General features: G+C 47.5%; 1 protein-coding gene across 8 annotated transcripts in view; it reads right to left on the minus strand.

The window, feature by feature from the left end:
• Positions 1 to 19,705, minus strand: part of FYCO1 (FYVE and coiled-coil domain containing 1) — a 78,686-nt gene extending 58,981 nt beyond the window's left edge. The window contains exons 1-6 of one of the 8 annotated variants that reach the window (NM_001128477.1): positions 15,564 to 15,702; positions 10,617 to 10,687; positions 9,785 to 9,884; positions 6,582 to 6,688; positions 5,011 to 5,136; positions 1,167 to 1,273 (exon numbers count right to left, since the gene is read on the minus strand). In NM_001128477.1, coding sequence (NP_001121949.1) covers positions 1,167 to 1,273; positions 5,011 to 5,136; positions 6,582 to 6,688; positions 9,785 to 9,884; positions 10,617 to 10,687; positions 15,564 to 15,702 — 650 coding nt within the window. Of the gene's footprint in view, positions 1 to 1,166; positions 1,274 to 5,010; positions 5,137 to 6,581; positions 6,689 to 9,784; positions 9,929 to 10,427; positions 12,011 to 15,563; positions 15,703 to 19,478; positions 19,497 to 19,556 lie in introns of those variants that run through there. The other 7 variants (XR_002337457.1, XM_021068193.1, XM_021068195.1 and 4 more) reach the window with 7 other exon arrangements.

Raw genomic sequence — 21,392 nt, forward strand, 5'->3', positions numbered from 1 at the left:
GGCATTTGGCCTCTCTGGGCCTCACTTTTCTCACCTGTGAAAGGTCAGTGCTACCTGCCCCAGGTGTGCCAACGACTGTGGTTGGGAGGGGGGGGGAAAGGATGACAAACGGAGGAGTCTGCTTGACCCAGGGCATGACAGACAGGCACTGCTGATGCACTTGTCATTATTAATTATTACTTTTTTTGGGGTTGTGCCTCCAGCATGTGTAAGTTCCTAGGCCAGGTATCAAACCCATGTCACACCAGAGACCCAGGCCACTGAAGGGAAAGCAACAGAGCCTTAACCTGCTGTGCTACCAGGGAACTCCTATCTTTTTTCTTAGTTTATCAAATTTATTTGAGGTCTTCTGAACTTGTTTCAGATAACTTTACAGTGTAATATATAACGAAAGTGTTGAAAAATTGCCCATTGCAAAAACAAAAATTTTAAAAATACACATAATCCTATCCTTTCATCAAATCATTTCTCATATGCTTTCTAATTCTTTTATATGCATTTTGTAATTACTTCAATGTTGCCTTAGGCTGGATAAGATTTACATTCTTTTTCAATGATTATTACATTGTTGTTCTCCTTGTTGCTATACAAAGTTTATTATAGTTTTAAGTGATGGCTTTTATGCCAATCAAGTTAATTTGCTATAATTTAAAAGCCCTCCATCACTGAGCATTGATGGTTCCCATCTTGTGATTATAAGAAGTATCATAATTTTTTAAAATTATACTTGATTTATAATATTGTGTTAGTTTGTACAGGAAAGTGATTCAGTTAGACATATATATACACATGTCTATATTCTTTTTTCAATTCTTTTCCATTATAGTTTATTACAAGATACTGAATATAGTTCTCTGTGCTGTAGAGTAAATCCTTGTTGTTTATCTATTTTACATATAGTAGTGTGCATCTGTTAACGCCATATTCCCAATTTATCCCTCCCCCACTTTCCCCTTGGGTAAACATCCATTTGTTTTCTGTATCTCTGAGTCTATTTCTGTTTTGAAAATAAGTTCACCTGTAATGTGTTTTAGATTCCAGGTATAAGTGATACCATATGATATTTGTCTTTGTCTAACATAAGTAGTATTGTTATTATTAATGAGGGGATTTGGGGTCATTTTTGAATGGTGTGGGGGTAAAGCCCAGTACTGTCATATATTTACCTGGTCACTTTGGTGTTCATGAAGCACTGCTGTAAGGTGTCTGCCAACCTCTGGTGCACCAAGGAGTAGCGAATAAATGCTCTTCCTTTTCCCAGAGATGTTCGGAGCTGGCAAAGGTAGATAAAACAGAAATGAAGAGCTATTAGCCTAACCCCAAATATAAGCCCCTTGGGTGGCTGGCAAAACCAGAAAGAGGGCAGAAAATGTCAGTTAATTCTACCCTATACATAGGCTTCACTCATGTTCCTCGAAGAACACAAACATTTGAGAACGTCACCCCAAAGAGCGAAGCCCTAAGGGGGTGGACTTCTGCAGGCCTCCATCTGAGAATAATCTGTTGACTCCACCAAATGTGTCAAGGAAGGTACCATCATGATAGGCTCAAATATCTACTGTGGATTCTACTGGAATGCCATTCTCCTTCCTCTGCTCTATCAGAATCTCTGGGTTTAGAGTCAGAGATGAAATGGTTTGACTTCATTTGGATCATTCACCAAACAAGATGGAGGTAAATGAAGGACTTCTCACACCAGAAGTATGCTTGAGGAGTGGAAGATGGTCTCAGTTTGGCTAAACTCTGGGCTTTTTTTTTGAAGGTTGGGTGAAGAGGTGCAGGGGGAGAGGCCTAAGGCCTTGCTTGGCTGGAGCCTGTGTGGAATCGGGAAAGGAGAGGAGGGCAAAAGGCAGAAGCGTGTGCGCGGGACTTTGATGGATGTATAACTGCCTCCTCTGTGTCCTCACAGAACCATCTATCAATGCTTTCCTGGCTGGATTTCTTTTAGCTACACCAGCTCACTACATTTCATCAGAAGGTGCCCAGGGGATGAGACGGGGGTGTCTCTAAGTGGCCCAGTTACACTGGGATAATGAAAAATGGGTTTCAGGAAGTCTGAGGTGGACAGAGGGTCCAGGTGCAGTCCTGGCTTCGAAACCTCTCCCCACAGTGCCAAGACATGGTTTCTAAAGAGGTTTCTGGAAGCTTGCTGAGATGGAGGTGGGGTATGCCCGTCAGAGTACACAGCTGCCAGGACAGGCCAACGCAATCAAGCTGTCCAAAGAGACAGCCACAGAAGACCCTGAGATCAGTTTGCATATTCGGATTCATGCTCCCAATGTTTTGGCCCCAGAAGCTCAAGAGAAGTAAGAAGGGACTCCAAACCTCTCAACCTGCCACATGCTCCTGTTCTGTCATACCCATACCCTCCTCACTCCTTCAAAAGTTGGACATGTTTAACTTGGGATCTGGGGAAAGGGGTGGCAGTGGTTTGACCAAAAGTTGGTCTAACCCTCTGTACCAACTAAGAAACCCATCACGACACTGGATGGAGACAGGAAACACGAAGTTCAGCCTCAAGCACTGGCACATTAGTGATGGTGTAAACATCCTGGCTCGCAGTACCTTTCAGCTCAGAGCTACATGCCCTGTTACTGCTGACTCAAGGAAATGATACCAAAACATGAAGTAGTTTTAAAAAATAAGAGGGCGTGAAACCTCGTAAGACATCTCCGTACAACACTCCTCTGTAGGAGTTTTGTGGGTCTGGAAACAAAAGTGGGTGATAGCCTGACCAGAGGCTTTATAAAAACCACCATGGCACGTCCGCAGGGGGTGGATCAAGACAGATGCCCAGGGGAGACTCTTGACGACAACCCCACAGCCCAATGATTTTCTACAGATAAATGAGGTGAGAATGGTGCTCAGCGGTGATAACCAGGAAACGCAGGCAGCTGAGAACAGCTGAGCAAGGCATCATGAAGTGAAGCGTGCAGTTCATACAAACACACACCCACATACAGGCCCCATGTCTGTAAGCTCCCAAGGGAAGGGCTTGTCCTTATTAATAAAATGGCTATTGTACCAGCAATTAGAACATTTAATTTTATAAAGGTAAACATTTGAGGCTACAGTTTAAATCAGGCCTATTAACTTTGATTAATATGTAAAGAGAGCTATTTTAAACATCCTTTGGGGAAGGGAACAATAATAGCTCCTGTGTACTGCAAATGAAAACGGAAGTTCCCAGGCCAAGGATGGAACCCACACAACAGCAGTGACGACACCAGATCCTTCGCCTGCTGCGCCACAGGGGAACACGGCCTTTTTTGAAGAACTTTTTGAGATCATGGGTCCACCTTCATTATCCAATTCCTTAATTCCTTTAGCATCTCATCAAAGCTCGTCACACTATATGGAGATAGATACAACGGCAGCAAAAGACAGACCACTGCGTCAGGGGCCTGGTGCCAAGCTGCACCCCAATTCCAAACCCTGTCCATCATGGTAAAATGCAAGTCATCCAGATCAAGCCACCGTGGACCTTTAGAAATGGCTGATTAGAGCCTTGGACTGAGTCCAAACAGCTGCTTCCCACCCCAAACAGGACTAAGTGGCCCAGCAATGCTTCTTTTCCATTAACTTTTACCTTCTGGTTTGTAGGCCCAGATGGCACTTGATTATTAAACTTAACCCAAGTCTCCAGCAGCCCATCTGGTCTAGTGACAGTCCAAGCCATTCCACCCAGAGGTGCCCTGGAGGGCAGTGTCTTCAACAGAGATGGAACGACTGGACCCTCTGGGAAGGGGAGCCTATGCCAGCCACCAAAAACCCAGTGTTTGTGCAAGCAGGGAATGCTTTTTGCTTCTGGAAGTCAGTTTCCCTGGTCTTACACTGTCTGAACGTCTGACTGCATTATGAGAAAAGAAGGGGAAACTACCAAAAAAGCAGATCTAAGCATTTCATAACCCTGGGGCGTGAGGAATAGACTAAATTTATTTCCAGACTTCAGCTGTCCAAAGTCACAAAGCCAAAGGCTTTAGCTGCTCTGAGGAGGAGAAGAGAGACATAATGAGAACCTCCCCCGGACTGAAGGAGAGGAGGGCGACAGCGATTTATGATACATTAGTCATGCACCTGAGTGTCCCACCAGGCAAGACCTCACAGGACCTGCCTGTCCTACCTGGATGTTAAAGAAATTTACAGAACAAACTCCTCTGAGCCATGATCTTTTCTCATTTTCTCAGCTGTCAGAAGGTGCAGCTGGTGGAAAATGCCCAGGCCTCAATGTCCACATGCCTGACACCATCATTCCCCACAAGGAAAAACCCACCAGCTACAGCTGGGATGGCTGGGAGTACTTCCCAGAGCACCTGAGCCTGTGGCTGCCAACTCTAAAGGGTGAGATACTGGAACAAAAGAGGAAATGTAGAAACACCTTAGGTCTCCTGCCCCAAATGTAAATGTAAATGTAAAATTCAAATGTAAAGGGTTACTTGCTCCCTAATATGCTAAGTTCTTTACTCACTGTTGGACTAGACTGATGAGTAAGTGAGAGACAGCGGGAGACAGTGTTGTTATCTGGAGTTTTGTAAAATAGCAAAGCCATGGCATTCTGCTCCCACGGGGCTCAGAACTTAATGTAGGAAGCTGCTTAGCATGTCAGCATTTTAAGAAATGTCTCTCAACAGCCCACATCATTCTGTTTATTTCAAATCCAACTTTCCAGGACAAATTGTAGGGAAAGTATCCGAGCCAACTCTAAGGATTTTATCTAAGAAACCGATTTTTTTTGAGAAAGGTGAAGGTGTCCTTACACCTGAGGGACACCACGAGCAGAGAGTGTGAACAGCCCCCCGTTATGTGTGGAGTAGGATCAAGCCATTCCTTGGCTGGGTGAACGCTCATCTACGAGGCTTCCCTGAGCTAACACGGGCACTGCACAGACCTGGACTGGATCTCTTTACTTGCTTACTACCCGTAAACCCTCACCTCCTCGCTCGGCTGCTCTGCAAGAGAGGCTTAAGGCAGCCAAGGGGAAGAGGTGAGGTCCTCGGCTGCTCCACTTACCTCTGAAATAGACTTGACGAATCGGATCCCGTCATTGGCTCCCTTCACCTTGGCCAGGCAAGCACAGAAGTAATCCCAGTAGTCCTTCTTGTTGCCCAGGAGGGTGGCCTTCTCCTTCTGATCGAACTGGGCAGGGAAAGAGAGAAGACATCCAAAACCCACTGCTGTTGATCCCACCATTTAAATGACGAATTATAACAACAGCATCTAGGTTGCCCGGCATGGGGAGAGGCCCTTTATCGGCATTATTTTTATTTATTGATGAATGAGGGTGTTTAAGTTGCCGATTTACAGGTAAGGTTAAGTAACTAGCTCAAGGTCATCCAACTAGTGGGATTCAGGGATAACTGGCCCCCCAAAGATTTATCCCTTGAGGGGACCTCTGTGCATAGGGTTTGGTGGAAGACACCGAAGGTGCTATTAACACATGGTAAAGAAACGCAAGTGGAAAGTCTCAAGGGCAACATGAATAATAAGGATGTCTCAATGTAGGGAAATGTGTCAGTGACATTTTATCTCAGTTACTTAACTCAAGTTTCAATACTGTTTTAATATACATAGAATAAATGCAAATAAATGTCAGCAATGAGTCATTTCAAATCCAAAACCAAATGAGCTGAGAAAAAAAAAAGATCCATAAATACTTTCACAACGTAAAATAAGAGAACCAGCTGAAAGGCATGTGAAAGGTGAGTCTTCAAGCCCTGAGACACCTCCCCCAGCTTTGGTGGGAGGTGACACTGCAAGCTTACGGTGTTCAAAATGACAGAAGTTTATCTCCCTATAACATGATGTTTTACACCACTTTTTCTGACTATAAAAGACTTGCATATATGGTTAGGACATCTGAATAAAACAAAAAAGTGAAAAGAAAAGAAAAAATTGTAATGCCTAATATCAAGACCCTGAGATAACTTCTGTCAACACTCTGGCCTATTCCCTTCTTGTCTATTGTAGTTGCCTGTATTTTTTCACATCTGCAGAGTTCCCTAGATCTGTGCTTCTTAAACCAAGCAGACATGAACATCACACTGTGAACACGTTAAAACTTCCTAGGCTGACCTCAGAGATGCTGATCAACAGGTCAAGGTGGGAACCCTGAGTGTACCTCTGACCTGCTCCCAGGAGATACTGATGCTGCTCCTCTATGGAGCACACTTTGAGGAGCAAGCCTCTAGAACAGGGGCCTCTGGATGATCTTCAGAGGGTCCACACCCTCCTCGAAAACGTGTGATTGGGTGTGTATGCACACATTTGGGGAGAGATTCCAAAGCTTTCACCGGACCGCCAATGGGGCATGTGACTGCCCCAAAATTAAGATCCCTGCTATACAGAGACCTTGGGACGTGTCTTAAGATGACCTAAATCTCTAAAGAATGCTCTCAATTCCCAAAACCATCCTGAGGAGCAACATTCCGACTCCCCAGAGGATCGCACTTAGAGGTGGGGGAGGGCTCTGACCTTTAGTCTAACTAGGAGGGTTCGGTGGCTCCCCTAGATGCTGATGAGGCAGCCAAGAGGAAGATAAGAGACAAAAGAGCAGAAATCAACACATGATGGGAGTCACTTACTTGAAGGAGATACTCAAGTTTATAAGAGAACTTATGCAAGCTGGTGCTGTCATCTGTGATGGGTTCCCCTGCATCTTTAAATTCTCTGCTTAGTTCTGTCACAGCATCTTTAAGACAACAAAAAGGAACATGTAACCGGATGGAGACTGGCCAGAGAGAGCAGGAGAATGACCCCAGGAAGCACGGGCAGTAAGTGGTCCATGATGGCAAAGCACTGTGGTAACGGGGAGTGCTACAGAAACAGCCATGGGCTGGAACCCCAAGTCAGAAGGTGCCAGGATGTCCTGAGAGCCCATAGGTACTTTGTAACAGCTCGCTGACTGTGCACACTTTTTGGTCATCCCTGTAGGCCCACCACACAGGCCTTGTACTTTGCAAGCAGTATTTGGTCAACAAACATTTGCAGTGTAGAGAAATCATTCAGTCCCCTACATACTGACCCCTGAGAGCTTTATTCTCTATTCTGGCTCCATTTCTTGTTTTTCACTGTAACCCTACTGCTCAGTACAGGGAAGTCCAGGCTTCCAGAGGACTCAGAATGTGCAAACAGTGGTCACGATGACGATGCCAAGAACTTCACTGCCTGCTTCCGTTAAATGAGTGCCAGCTAGGGGCCAGGCCTCTGTGTGTCTTTCTCATTCAATAGAGCACTACGAGGCAGGAATTGCTTTATTTCAACAAATCTAAGATGCAACTGATTTTAAGAGGATCCGAATTCAGAGCTGTTATGATGTGGAAAAAAAAAAGTACAAGGTAGAGCTGACAAAGGCTGGTATTATCGTGCCTGCTTTACAGATGAGAAATTCACGGAGAGGTTGGGGCACTTGGCCAAAGATCATGGGTGGCAGACAGCAAAGGTGGAATGGGAACTTTGGTTTTCTCAAGGGCTTTCTGACTCCAGAGCTCAACTCTTAACTTCCAAGATGATTTACTTCTCAGTGCATAAAAAGAGGAAAAGCCTCCTTTGACTCTCATTCACAGCCCTGGGGGAACAGAAGGACTGTCAGAAGCTGGGTTTAGTTGAGCTACTAGGAAAAATGTCCCCATCTGAGATGGCTGGAACATGCTGGACAAAATTATCTTCTCTGACAATTCTTGAAAGAAAAGGAGCCTTGGTCTAATCTGCTCTTGACTCTGGTTAGAAAGCAGACCCGTCCAGGATGATGCTGAGCCTGAGCTGCTAAGATTTAATCAACACTGACCTCCCAGACCAGGGTGAGCAAACGGCAAAGACATGCTCTTGGGATTGATTCTTACAAGTGTTTGCTGTGGCTGGCACTGAGAGCCAGGGGCTAGGGACCAGTAAGCACACAGAGCCTTCTACCCTGCCCACCCTCAGGAACTTCTAAAATTTTGAAAAAAGGAGCCTCGGATACAGAATATGAAATTTCCAGCTCTAATCTCTGATAATCACCGACACAAAAGGAAAGGGTCTTGAGAAAGTGGTACTTTTAAAAAGTCCCACTAAATTGCTCTGAGGGCTGAGTAGAGGACAATGAGGTGACCCTGGGATGTGGGGGATGACAGACAAGGCTAGTACATGAAAAGGGCACCTGAACAAAGGCTGATGCCTGTGCTCCTCCATGGACCAAGAGCCCTGCCACGGGCTCCTCCTCCCCTCTTTTCTCTCCAACAAGGACCTTGAGGTCCCAGAGTCATGCTTGAGAACCAGAGACTAAAACCAAGGAGATTGCCTACTTGGCAAGGAAACCTCTGAAGACTGGGGCAAAGTCATATTTGCATGAATGTCATTTTACTTTCTGTGTGTGTGTGGGGTGTGTGTGTGTGTGTGTGTGTGTGTGTGTATGTGTGTGTGTGTGGTCTCAAAAAGAAAGAAGCCCTCTCTTATTTTAGCTGGAAGTAGACTGGTGTAATTAAGGGCACAGACTCTGGCACCAGGCACATGTGCAAACCCAGGCTCTGACTTTAGGCAATTCTCTTAACCTCCCTGTGCCTTCTGCAAAATGGGAATTATAATGGACCTTGCCTCACAGGACCAAACACAAGAACTCAGTGAGTTACTGTTTGTGAGGCTCATGCCTGGCACACATGAAATGCCATGTAATTATGAGCTACTAGAGGTCCAAAGTGCTATCTAAATAGATAACCCTGCGAAAGTGATTTTTGACCTTCAGAATGAGGGTGGCCATGGCATCCATTAGCCCAGGGATAGCAACTGCAGGTGGTTACTGCTGTATCTGAGCCACTAGGAACCTGGGCCTTGAGTCTGTCAGGGGAGTCACTGTGGTCCCTGTGATAGGTGGAAGGGGTCACCTTCAGATCGTGTTGCAACAAATGTGCTGGCACTCCAGAGAGGCTTATATGACCTGTCCTGGTGATCTGCAGGGGATGGAAAATTTGTAAAAACTCTGACCCTGGGTATGTCACCTAAAAGGGTGAACCTGGGCCCTGTACCCTGCAGCAAGTAGGGAACACAGCCTCTTCCTCCTGAGCCTGCTCTCTTCACATGCAGCCCCTCATCTGGCCTTCCCTTTGTCCAGTGAGATGAGGCCCACAAGTTAGTCTCTCCCACTGGGCAACGCTGAGCTCAGGGACATCCAGGAGGCAGCAGGCCCAGAACTGGAGTGAGTCATGGGTGACAGGCAATTCACCGCCCAGGACCAGAACAGCAAAACAAGAAAGATGGGCATCTCATCTTCCTGCTCAGGGGGAGGAAAGATATTCCTTCCTAAATGAGCCAACTCCACCACCATCCAGAGGTTCACAATTCAAAGACTTCACGGTGGCTTGAAAAGATACACACACACACACACACACACAGGTTCACAATTCAAAGACTTCACGGTGGCTTGAAAAGACAGACAGACAGACACACACACACACACACACACACACACACACAGAGGTTCACAATTCAAAGACTTCACGGTGGCTTGAAAAGACACACACACACACACACACACACACACACACACTGAAATCAGACCCAGGCTCAGAAAAGGATATTTGATTTTGTTTACAAAGTGTCTTTACAGTGCCTGAGAAGAGGGCCAGGCAAGCTCTCCCAGCCTTACACAGGGCGGACATCTGAGCCCCAAATATTTCAGTATGATGTGTCCCGAGGGCTCCAATTGCTCTTGGTGTAAACACAGATCACCTGGCTGCATTTCAGCTGGCAACAGCAAAAGGATGGCCACAGCTCTCTCAAAACCCAGCTCAGTGTGCCTGCAGCTAAGCCGTACCTTGCAGATCGCGGATGATTCTCTGCAGCTGGCTCTCCACACTGCTGGACGCCATGGTGACCGTGACCGGCCGGGGCCGCCTTTCCTGGCTGTGTGCCTCCTGCCAAGGGCCACTCAGCAGAGGTCAGACTCCATGGTGGCACCTGCATGAGGAGGAGGAGGCGGCCATGGAAGAAGTGGTCACATACATGGTTTAAAGACAGCGGGAGAAGGACACTGCTCTGGGCACAAAGTCACCCCATCCGGACATCTTCCCTTAGAGGGAAGGGTTTGACCTTGCTCTGAGGCTCTGGCTCTGTGGGCGACTCTGATACACTTACATTCAGACACAATGACCTGGTTTGGGGCTAAAAAAGAACCAAGATCAATCAAACAACATAATGGCCTATTCATTCTGTGCTCCCCTCCCAGTTACCCTCTTAAGGTCACCTCACTTTCTACCTTCAAAATGCCTCCCAGGGGCACCCCCTACCCCCAAGATCAAGGCCAGAACTAGTGCTCGCCAGCTTACTAAGCCCAAGGTGTGGCCACATGGGACCCACCTCCTTCAGACCACCCCCCCCAACCCCCAGCTTTGCTTTCTCTGAGGAATAGCAGGTAACCTTTGGCTGGGAGGTAGAGCCGAGAGGCTGAGGACACCTACCCTCAGGGCTTCCGGACCAAGGAGAGCTTGGCTTGCCTCTAGGGGAGGTCTGTAGCCTCCAGCCGCCTAGTCCAGCGTTGGGCTCAGCCTGGGAGGGCAGAAACCCCTGGGCCTGCTATCCAGGGCGGGCGCAGCCCTCAGGACCAGACAAGGGCCACGTCTCTATTTTAGGCTCGTTACAACCCTCACATGGCTGTTAAGTCCTGAGTTACTAGCGCTACGTGGGCAGCTGCTGAAGTGATTTAAGGACACAGTGGTGGCTGGAGACCAAGAGAGAGGAGGAGACAGGAGTAGCATCGGATGGAGGTCTGGACACGAATTTGGACACCACCCTATCCTCCTTCCAGAGGCCCTAACTCTTTCCTTAGATGGCCAACAGAAAGTCGTAATGTTTGTTGGCCAAAGTCCTAATGATTGGCCAAGACTAGTGGTTGCCATAGTAGCCAGCCCTAGATGAGGGCCTACTGTGCACCGGACCTGTCTATGCTTTACACACGTGGTCATCTTAATCCTCACCAGCACCCTAGAGGGGAGACAGTGTTCAGAGAAGCCTCGTAACTTGTCTAAGGCCACAGGCCAGTAGGGAGTTTGATTTCAAACTCTGTGGCTCTACAAGGGAGCCACTGTTACCACAGCAAATGACCAACCATTTCACGGACTTCTAGGCACCACCCTGAACTCCAGCACCTCTCAAATGTGCCACCAACCCCCTGAGTGTTTCAAGCGTGAGCTGGCCCTCACTCCCCCACCACTCTCTTCCCTTTGCTGCTCCAGGATACCAGGCACGAGGATCCAGGAGGAGAACTGGTCACCAACCTCAAGTTCCTCCAAATATTTACACAACACTCTAGCGTCAGCCCGAGGCCCAGGCAGGGCCTGTCATGGTGCAGGTATGTCTAGTCCTATTTTTAACTCAAAAGCTAGTGCAGCTGTGACTCAGTGAAAACAAGGCCCAAAGAGGGCCTCTCTGACCTAGGAGGAACTAGAGAGGCACACACCTGTACACACTCTCAGTAATTTGTGACATGGATCCCCAGAGAGTCACAGCCCCTAGCAAGTGCTGCATCCTGACTATCACAGACACCAAACTGAGGATGAGATCGGTTTAGCAGAAGCCAGTGTGCCCAGCCCCAGGCAGCTCTCTAGGTCAGCTGCTGAACACAGAGCCAGAGCAGGGAGCCCAGGCCTGGCCAGATTTCTGCAGGGGTTCTGCTGCCTGGGCAGACACTTGGCTCCTCCCAGTGAGGAGGAAAGAAACAAGGATCATCACCGACAATACACAGCTGCCCCCACACCACACTGTCAAGTGCCCACTATGTGTAGCCTGGGCACACAAGGTACTGTCTGGCCCTGGAGGAGCTCGGCTGTGCACCAAGAAGACAAAAAAAACACCCAGACATGTGTTCTATCTGCATGCTATTCTTGCAAAGGTAAAACACTGGGAAGAAACCAGACTCTCAGTTGCCATGGCTGAGGGGGAAGGGAGGATTTCACTAGAAGAAAGTATGCAGAAATTTGGACGGGGAGCAATTATGTTCCGTCTTTTTTTTTTTTTAAACCACTGCATCCATGGCATATGGAAGTTCCCAGGCCAGGGACTGACGAGGAGCCACAGCTGCAAGCTACACCACAGTTGCAGCAACACCAGATCCTTTAACCCACTGTCCTAGGCCAGGGATCAAACCCATGCCTCCATAGCAACCTGAGCCACTGTAGTCAGATTCTTAACACACTGTGCCACAGTGGGAACTCTGGGTTCTATGTCTTGATTATGGTGGTGATTACACGACTGAATATATTGGACAAACAAATTTGTCAAAAGTCACATACGTAAATTATATCTCAACAACAAAATAGCAGCGTGACGAATTTAGGAAGACACAATGAGACTCAATGAAGGAAACATTCATGCAGCTTGGGAAAGGGAGAGGGTGATGGACACTCTGTGATGACGACCGAGTTGGGAGAGGCCTAAAAATTGAGCAGGAGGTCATCAAAGAGACCAGAGGAGGAAGAAAGGATGCCAGGGTGGAGGGCACTTCTCTACCTGAATTCCTCATATCTGAGTAGGGTCAACAGAGAGCCTTGTAGCCTCAGGAAGAAATAATCTTGGAAGAAGATGACCTACACTCCATGAGTCCTTGAACAAAGCCTACCACGTCTGTGTGCACACTTACCTGAAACTAGGGTGAGACTCACATGTGCCAGACAGCAGAATTTGGAAAGGAAGTGCTAACAACAACAGATTCTGAGGCTGTTACAGGTTATCTTACAAGGGTTGGGCTGGGACAATGCATGAGCTATATGACCAGCTGAATTTCCTAGAAACCAGCCCTCTTTGGAGCCTGGCATGAGGAAGACAGTGTCTGCAAAGCAAACTGGCATCTGGCAAGATGAGCCTAAGCAGACAGAAATATGCCCCTTCAGGACTTCTTGGCACTTTGGTGAAGCTGCAAGTGTCAGCCCGATCCCAGGAGGTCTTCTGTGCCTGAACCTTAGGGGGGGGACCTTCCTCAGCCAAGGCCAAGGTCCCAGGTCCCAGGGTAAGCTATGGCCACCTGCTGATTATACAAGTTGATTTTCTAAAGAGCCTGCATCACCATCAAGGTAATGAGCCCTGAGAAACCGGCTTGCTGGCCTGCAGGTCACACTGGGCTTTCCCACCAGAGCTCTGGGTCACCATCTCAAAGGGTTTCAGGAAACAAATGGTCACCACAGGAATGCTATTCTCATGGACTTGCAAAGGACAATTTAAGCATTTCAATCTCCCTCGTCCTAGGTCTGAGGTCACTATTAACCTTCAAAAGACCCAGAATGGGAAACTGTCTCTCTTCACTCCATGGTCAGCTTCCTTCTGTCTCTTGATAAGCTCACCCTTTGGTTTAGGGATGAGCTATTTTTTACTCATAACATTCTGACACCAAATGTGTGGCTTTTTTCTACATGGATATCCAGTTGACACCACTGAACCCAATGCTGACACTAACTACCTGGAGCCAGGGCAGACGCCACAGGTTAAGGGCTCAGTCCACAAGACTGCCCAGGCTTTCGACGCTAGTCAAAAGTCCCAGGTTGCTACCTGTACTTCTGACCAACCAGCTGTAAACCAGGGTTCCCACAATCCCCCCTCAGGTTGGATAACTTGCTGGAATGGCTCACAACACTTGGGGAAACATTTTACCATTACTGGTTTATTTTAAAGGATACAATTCAGCAACAACCAAATGGAAGAGATGCACAGAGTTATGGGGAAGGGGAATGTGGGGGGGGGGGCATGTGGAGCTCCACACCCTCGGGGCTCTGCTCCCTCCAGCAGTTCAATGTGTTCTTTGACACAAAAGTTCTCAGAATCCCCATTTAGAGGTTTTCATGGAAGTTTCATTACATAGGCATGTCTGATTAAATCGCTGGCCATCCTCAGCGCCTCTCCACTCCCCAGAGGTCTCAACCTTCTAATCCTATAGTTGGGTCCTCTGGCAACCAGCCCTCAGCCAAAAGCTATTTATCCAGCCAGAAGCTATCTATCCTGATTTATCTTATTAGCATAAACTTACTAATGGTTGAAAGGGGCTTGTTATGAATAACAAAAGACACTGCTAATGACTCAGGAAATTCTAAGAGTTTAGTAGCTCTTTGCCAGGAACCAGGGACAGAGACCAAATATGTATTTCTTATTATACCACAGGGATCACAGACTTCTGGCATGAACCAGTGCAATCCTGACCTCTATAGCACACTGACAAACTGCTCTTCTAACTCAGGAGACATCAGAGATTGCTTCTGTCCACAAGGCTACAGCCATCATCATGGACACTTCAGCAATGAGGCAAAGGCTCCAGGACTTGCAAGGTCTTCAAAGTTCAAATCACTTCCGTGAATCCAAGGGTGCTTGTTGCATAACTGTTAAAACTTCCATCACTGTCTCTGGCAAGCTCTTCAAACACCAGAGAAATTCATTTTATAAAACTTTGGGGAACCTTGAATTCACTTGCCAACAACTCAAAATTAGGTTTAAGTTTACCCAGAATGTCTGATAAAGAGGGAAAAAAGGCCTAAATGCATTTTTTAAAAATTCTTATTTATTACCTGGGACCATTGTCTGAGTTCCTAGTCACAGCCTAGGTATTATCTTAGAGGTAAAGGAACTTCCCTGACCTCCAAATCCCTCTTATACCTGCCCAGATGCCCTTAATGCCATAAACAATAGCGACAGCAATTTAGTCCCAAATTAAGATACAAAGACACTGACTCATGTAAACTTATTAACACTCTGGTGAAAATGACTAATACTCATAACAATGTTGTCCAAAAACTGGCTCTGGCAGGTGCAACAGTGCCAACTAAGAATTGGCACTTGCCGTCTGCCTCCACAAGAATGACGCCACTAGCCACTGCAGGCGCTGACCTTCAACACATCCCGAAAGGAGCTCAGGGTGGAGATCAGGAAATGGGGCACTCTGTGCTCTGGGAAAACTGGCAGAACAGGCCTACATACGGTATTTATTTCCAGGAGAAGATTTTATGACCCATTTCTTGCATCTCCTCCTATCTAGAAAAGTACTAAAATCATTATCAACAGTGACATCTGCTCTTCCTGACTAGCAGCAAAATGTATGCTCGACTGCACGTGCCCCCTTGACTAAAATATGTAATATGGACTCCCTTCCTCTTTGGGGCAGGACCTCAGAGCTATTTGAGACGCTGTCTCCCAAGCTATAGTCCACATTTTGCCCCCAATAACACTCAACTCACAACTCTCACATTGTGCCCCCCCCCATCGACAACAGCATTTGAGTAACAACACAAGGAATGAAGGATCAGAGGAGGAGGAGGAGGTTTGGGGCATGCAAGACAACCTTGCCCTGCTGACCAAATTTTTCGTACTCGTTCCAACACAACAGCTAAGATCTGAACCAGACAGGGCCCCTTAGAGCTGGGCTCCTCCCTGACATCCCGAAGAAGGAGGTGTATAGCAGGTGTCAATTCCACCCTGACTAGGATCAAATGTTAACAGGACAGTTCAGACCAGTCAAAAGCAGAAAGCCTTTCCCAAGAGTCCACTGCCCTGGCCTGGTTCAGCACACCCAGCCACATCTATCTGTTACATCCATAGAAAGGGAGACACTTGGCTGGTACCTGCAGCTTTGAAGGCCTGGAGTCCAGGGGCTCGGCACTGAAGCAGTCCGTGGACAGGCAGGCTGCCCTGCCAGGGCTTCAATGCAGCACCTAGGAGAGTGCTCCGGAGCTTGTCAGAGGCCAGCTTGGAAGCCGACATTTTAGCACATGTAAACAAAGGCTCATTAAGCCACCCAATTATAATTAAAGACCTATAATGAAAGCACCGGCCAACTGCAGGCCTGGGTCATCTGGTCCAAACACTCCTTGCTTGCAATCTTCCTTTCTTAAAGGGAATGAAAACTTGAGACTCTGCCATCACTTCTTGAACCTTTTCATGGCCTCCTCCCTCCCACCAACAATTCCAGGTTTCTTAGTCACTCCCTTGGTACACACACAAAATTGGCCCCAACTCTAGCCTGCTGCCCCAAGAGAGCAGGGTCAAGAGGGACTTTCGATGTGAGATGTTGCTTCTGGGCCTTGAGAAAGCTGACTGTCTTTCTTAGGAAGGCATGCAGTTGCTCAAGAAGCAGCCACACATCCATCTCTGGGGCTGCATGGCTAAGGTCTTGCCAATGGAAAGCCCAGAGAAAACATCCTAGAGGTGGCAACAAGCAAGGAAAGTGTCTTCTCTGTTATCAATCACATAGCTGAGTCTTGTCAATTTGGCCCCTACTCTGAATGCAGAGTCAGACTCATCTCGTGAAATTTCCATGTCCTATCAGGCAACAAATAATGCAGTAAAGATCGTGCCATGACTGAACATGGTACATGGTACATTGAGTTCAAACTATTTTCAGGCAATTTTAGCCTATCTGTACTGGGGAAGTTATTTGACCTCTTCCTACTGTGTGTGTGTGTTTTCAGGTACAGCATGGGAAGGTTACCATTTACCTTCCTACAGGGAGGAGGTGGAAAGGTGAACAGGTGAAAAGACATTCTCAGTGGCTAACTCTAGGTGAGGGTTCTAAGTGCCCCCTCCCTACTCATGACCCAGGCTGCAAATGTCCTGGAAAAAGTACTACGGATGTAGGTTCCTTCCAGCTCCACATTAAGCTGCTACCTCTGATTCATTGTCAGACTATCCTGAGCCTCTTATAGCGATTCTCCTTTTGGGCCAGCCCTCCAGCCTAATGGCTTGCTTGGAACGCTTTTGCCTTCAGGTTTTTATTCTGGATTCCAAGGGCTCCCCTAACTCAGTTTTCTGCCCAAGGCCCAGGGTATAGTACCCTAGGCTCCTGAGATAGCTGGCCAGACCCGCCTTTGGGCCCTGGGACCAGCCACAGGGCCACAGTATCATACCCAGACCACAGATTCTCCCTAAGTTGGTCCTTAGAAACACAATGACACGCACATCCTCATCCCTGCAAATAGGATCTGGCCCAGTTAGAAATAGGCACTTGGTGTCTTTCAAACGCCATGGGAGACCTGTGGTGGTCACTAAAACCAGCAGGCTGACTGGCTCCAAAGTGAGAAAGAGGGAAATACACCTTCTGCCGAACTGAGTACAGTTCTGCCATCCTCATCTCCTAAGAGCCAGAGAGCCCAAGCGCTCTGAGGCTGAAGCTCTTATGGAGAGTACAGTGACACATCTAAAAACAGCAAGATAAAGAGACCCATGGAAACCGTTCAATACCCAACCTACTGATTTATTTAGTTGTTCAAACAGAAGCTCTTGTAGCAATCAAGAGCTTAAAAAAAAAAAAAAAATCTGGCATTGAGATCACAGAGAGGAAATATGTTTACCTTCTGAGCAAGACAGTGACACCTAGCCACGAGATGAGCAGATGTTGACAAGGCCAAATTCAACTCATCTCTGCTCATAGGTGGCCTCTGGTTAATGGTCCTTACCTGCTCTGCTGCCTGGGCTGCTCCCGAATGTGGCTCCAGACTAACTTCCTACAGTGGTTTTCACCATGGCACCACAGCTAGATAACACACTCCCTCTACCTCAGGTTTAGAGACTTTCTAGTTTTCAGTGACCAAACTTGTCCTTGGAATCACCAAAAAACATAGGCTACCCATTAGCCAAGTCTCTCCTCTAAAGGGAAGAGGGGGACCTGCCATTTCCTGAGTGCCTACAGTATGTTCTGGAGGCAGCAGCCCAGTTTCGATGACTAGCATGGGGCAAAGTCACCAGCTGCTCTGATCCTGTGCTGTTTTGGGTGGTTCCTCTTATCACAAACATCTGGGGGGAGGGCCATATTCCCCCAAAAGGACCAAGTTAAAAGTCCTGGTCCCAAAACCAGCCACGAGGAGCAACGACCAACCAAGGAGCAGCTAGAGGATCGACGCTGAAGCAAAATAAAAAAAAATCAGAGTAAAATATTAATTGTAGAATCGAAGAGGTAAGCATATGCTCACTATACAATTCTTTCAATGATTCTATATGTTTAACGATTTTCCTAATAAAGTATTAACAAAAAATTTTAAAACTTACTGAAGCACTACACAAGGAAGAACTTTTATTTTTTTGTCTTTTTTGCCCTTTCTAGGGCCGCTTCCCAAGGCATATGGAGGTTCACAGGCTAGGGGTCTAATCAGAGCTAATTAGCCACCAACCTACACCACAGCTCACAGCAACGCCAGATTCTTAACCCACTGAGCAAGGCCAGGGATTGAACCCGCAACCTCATGGTTCCTAGTCGGATTCATTAACCACTGTGCCACTACGGGAACTCCAGAAAGAACATTTTTAATAGAAGCAGAACATTTTTTTCCTAAAGCCTTTTCAAATCCTTTTAATCAAAGAAAGCCACATCTCGTCACTGAGACGACAAACTCTGATTTCCAAGATGATATAATAATGGCCCATAAGTGGTGCAGGGCGTTCAATAAACTGTAAAGAGCAAGTGTCAAGAAAGAGAGGGTCAAGTGGAATCCACTCAACAGGGACCCATTTCACAGGGTAGGAGCCACTGAAAGCAGAAAAACCTCAGTGTGACAGATCTTCCCTGGCTGCAATACCCAGCAACCTGCATTAGGCAGATGGCAGGGGAGTTAAGCTTGTTGCAGAGGAGACCACAAGGCTGGAAGTGGCAGGAGAACAGTGAGCAGATTAAGACCTGATCCTCTGCCCTCAAAGAGCCCCTGACCCATTTCTCTACAGGGAAAGGAAACTGCTGTGGTAAGACAAGCGGAGGGGAAGAGAGGCTGTGGCCAACACGGGCAGTTTCAAAGAGTACTCTATTGTTTTTCTGGAGAGGGCAGCCAATGAAACTGTGAAGAATGAGGAGAGACATGAGAGGACACGGTGCACTAGCAGGGAGCCACGTGGTTAAGGTGTCAACCCCATACACTTTTCTTAAAAAAAAAAAAAAAAAAAATTCAGCCCTCCTCTTACATCCCCAGCCTAGGTTCTTAACAGCCTAGACTTTAGCCAGTGCAGCCACATCACAATCCATCAACCCACAGATGTCTCAGAAACAGTCACCGAGGGGCTATCTCGAACATAAGAGTCAATGGGTAAAGAGAATGGGCCGTAGCCTGGGGATGGCCCGGGATGAACAAACCGACCCTTACGGGAGAAGGATAGAGACCTGGACATCCGTGGAATCTCACAAAGTGAAGGTCTTGTCTGTCCCGGTTCAGCTGAGCCAGGAAGTACAATTCTTAAGATCAGCGGCCTCCTGGACAATGCAGGCAGAAACTTTGGGACCTGCCCTCCCGTGCTTAAAGACTCCAAGACTTGTTATGAGCTCACACATGGTGGGCTCCTCGGCAGTCTAGGGTCTTGGAACTAGTGTTTGAGGGTTGAGGGTTGGGGGGAAGGTCTGTCTTTCTAACTGATTACCGGAGGCGGTCTGGGTTCCAGGGTCAGAGTAACTGGCCCGAGGTACTTTCTAGGCCCTCTGGGCAAAAACTCGGGCTCAGGCGGGGTCTGTGGAAGACCCGGGATGGGCGGGGAGGGTAAGGGCAACAGGTGACAAGGCGCACCCGAGGGAAGTTTACCGCTCCGGAGCCGACAGCGGCTCAGGTACCCCCAGAGTCCGGCCGAACACCCGGGGCACTTACACGCTCGTGGGTCCACTGCTGGGCAGAACCGAAACTTTCTGTGGCCAAGCGGAAGAGTACCGGAGCGCGGCGTGGGCGGCCATGATACGCAAACCCAGCCGCAGGATGGCGCGGACTTCAACTCCCGGCATGCTCCGCAGGGCCGCGGCCTACAACTCCCATCGGACCCCACAGGCAGATAGGCGCTGACTACGACTCCCGTCACGCTCCACAGAGCTTACGTCACCTCTCCCTCTTGTCCCTAGGGACAGCCGGCTCTCAATTAACCCTTGCAATCGCTGGGAACGTGTGTGTCCACAAATCAAATGTCTGGGATCCTGAAAGCAGTGCTGTCCATGTATGGCTTTCGAGAACTTGAAATATGACTAGTTTGAGTGAATTGTACTTATGGTGTAAGTGCAAAATACACCTGTTTCAAAGATTTGATAAGAAAAAAGAATGTAAAATAGCTCATTAATATTTTTATGTTGATTCCATGCACTGATATTTTTGTATATATGGAGCTAAATAAAAAGCATTATACACTGCTGAATCAAATGTTGTATCTTTTCATCCCTCTTGCTTAATACAGCGACCTGCTTAAATCAGTGCTCAAAAACTACGTTAATGAATGAACCACCGCCTCTAACTTAATCCTACTCTCTGCCCAATTCCGATTTATATTATTATATTTTCTATTTATAAGTTGCAAAGCACTCTGAGGCTACACTCAATAGAACAGAACGCATTCATTAGTATTAGTAATGTCTACTATACACAAGAGAGGAGAGGAAGAGTACATGTGATACTTTAGTCTGCGCCGGTCACATTCTTTTCTCTCTGCCCGATCCCACCATTTAATCTAGAAACACCTTTCTACCTCACAGGACTTAGCTAGTCTAGTCAGCAGTTATGACCCCAACATTTCAAATGGAGAAAGAGGGGAGTTGTCTGGCAGAATAATACAGAAAAGCAAATAGATTTAGGCTATGAGCATTTCTTTTTTTTTTTTTTTTTTGTCTTTTGTTGTTGTTGTTGCTATTTCTTGGGCCGCTCCCGCGGCATATGGAGGTTCCCAGGCTAGGGGTCAAATCGGAGCTGTAGCCACCGGCCTACACCAGAGCCACAGCAACGCGGGATCCGAGCCGCCAGGCTAGGGGTCAAATCGGAGCTGTAGCCACCGGCCTACACCAGAGCCACAGCAACGCGGGATCCGAGCCGCGTCGGCAACCTACACCACAGCTCACGGCAACGCCGGATCGTTAACCCACTGAGCAAGGGCAGGGACCGAACCCGCAACCTCATGGTTCCTAGTCGGATTCGTTAACCACAGCGCCAGGACGGGAACTCCCAGGCTATGAGCATTTCATTAGCCATCTTTTTTTTTTTTTTTTTTTTGTCTTTTTGTCTTTCCTAGGGCCACTCCCGCGGCCTATGGAGGTTCCCAGGCTAGTGGTCCAATCAGAGCTGTAGCCACCAGCCTACGCCACAGCCACAGCAAGGCTGGATCCCAGCCGGGTCTGCCACCTACCCCACAGCTCATGGCAATGCTGAAATGGAGTTTTAACTAAAGAACAACCCCCCTTGGCTAAGAAGGCAGCTGCAAGGCTTTCCAGCTATGCTTGTCACTATACCACCCTTCTTGTAATAATGTAACAACGGTCTGTCCAAGCCAGCAGCCCTGCTAATCATGTACCCAGCTTTGCTTATCAGTTCCGCTTCTGTAACCTTGCTTGCTCAGTTTCTTAGGGAGGAACACTGTCTGCTTGGGGATGGGGGAGGTCTGGGATGCTTACACGGGAAAATCAAGACCTTGTAGTGTATAAAAGTTACTGAGACCAAAGACCTGGTGCTCAG

This window comes from Sus scrofa, chromosome 13, assembly GCF_000003025.6.
Source record: "Sus scrofa isolate TJ Tabasco breed Duroc chromosome 13, Sscrofa11.1, whole genome shotgun sequence".
In the NCBI taxonomy this organism is placed as follows: domain Eukaryota; kingdom Metazoa; phylum Chordata; class Mammalia; order Artiodactyla; family Suidae; genus Sus; species Sus scrofa.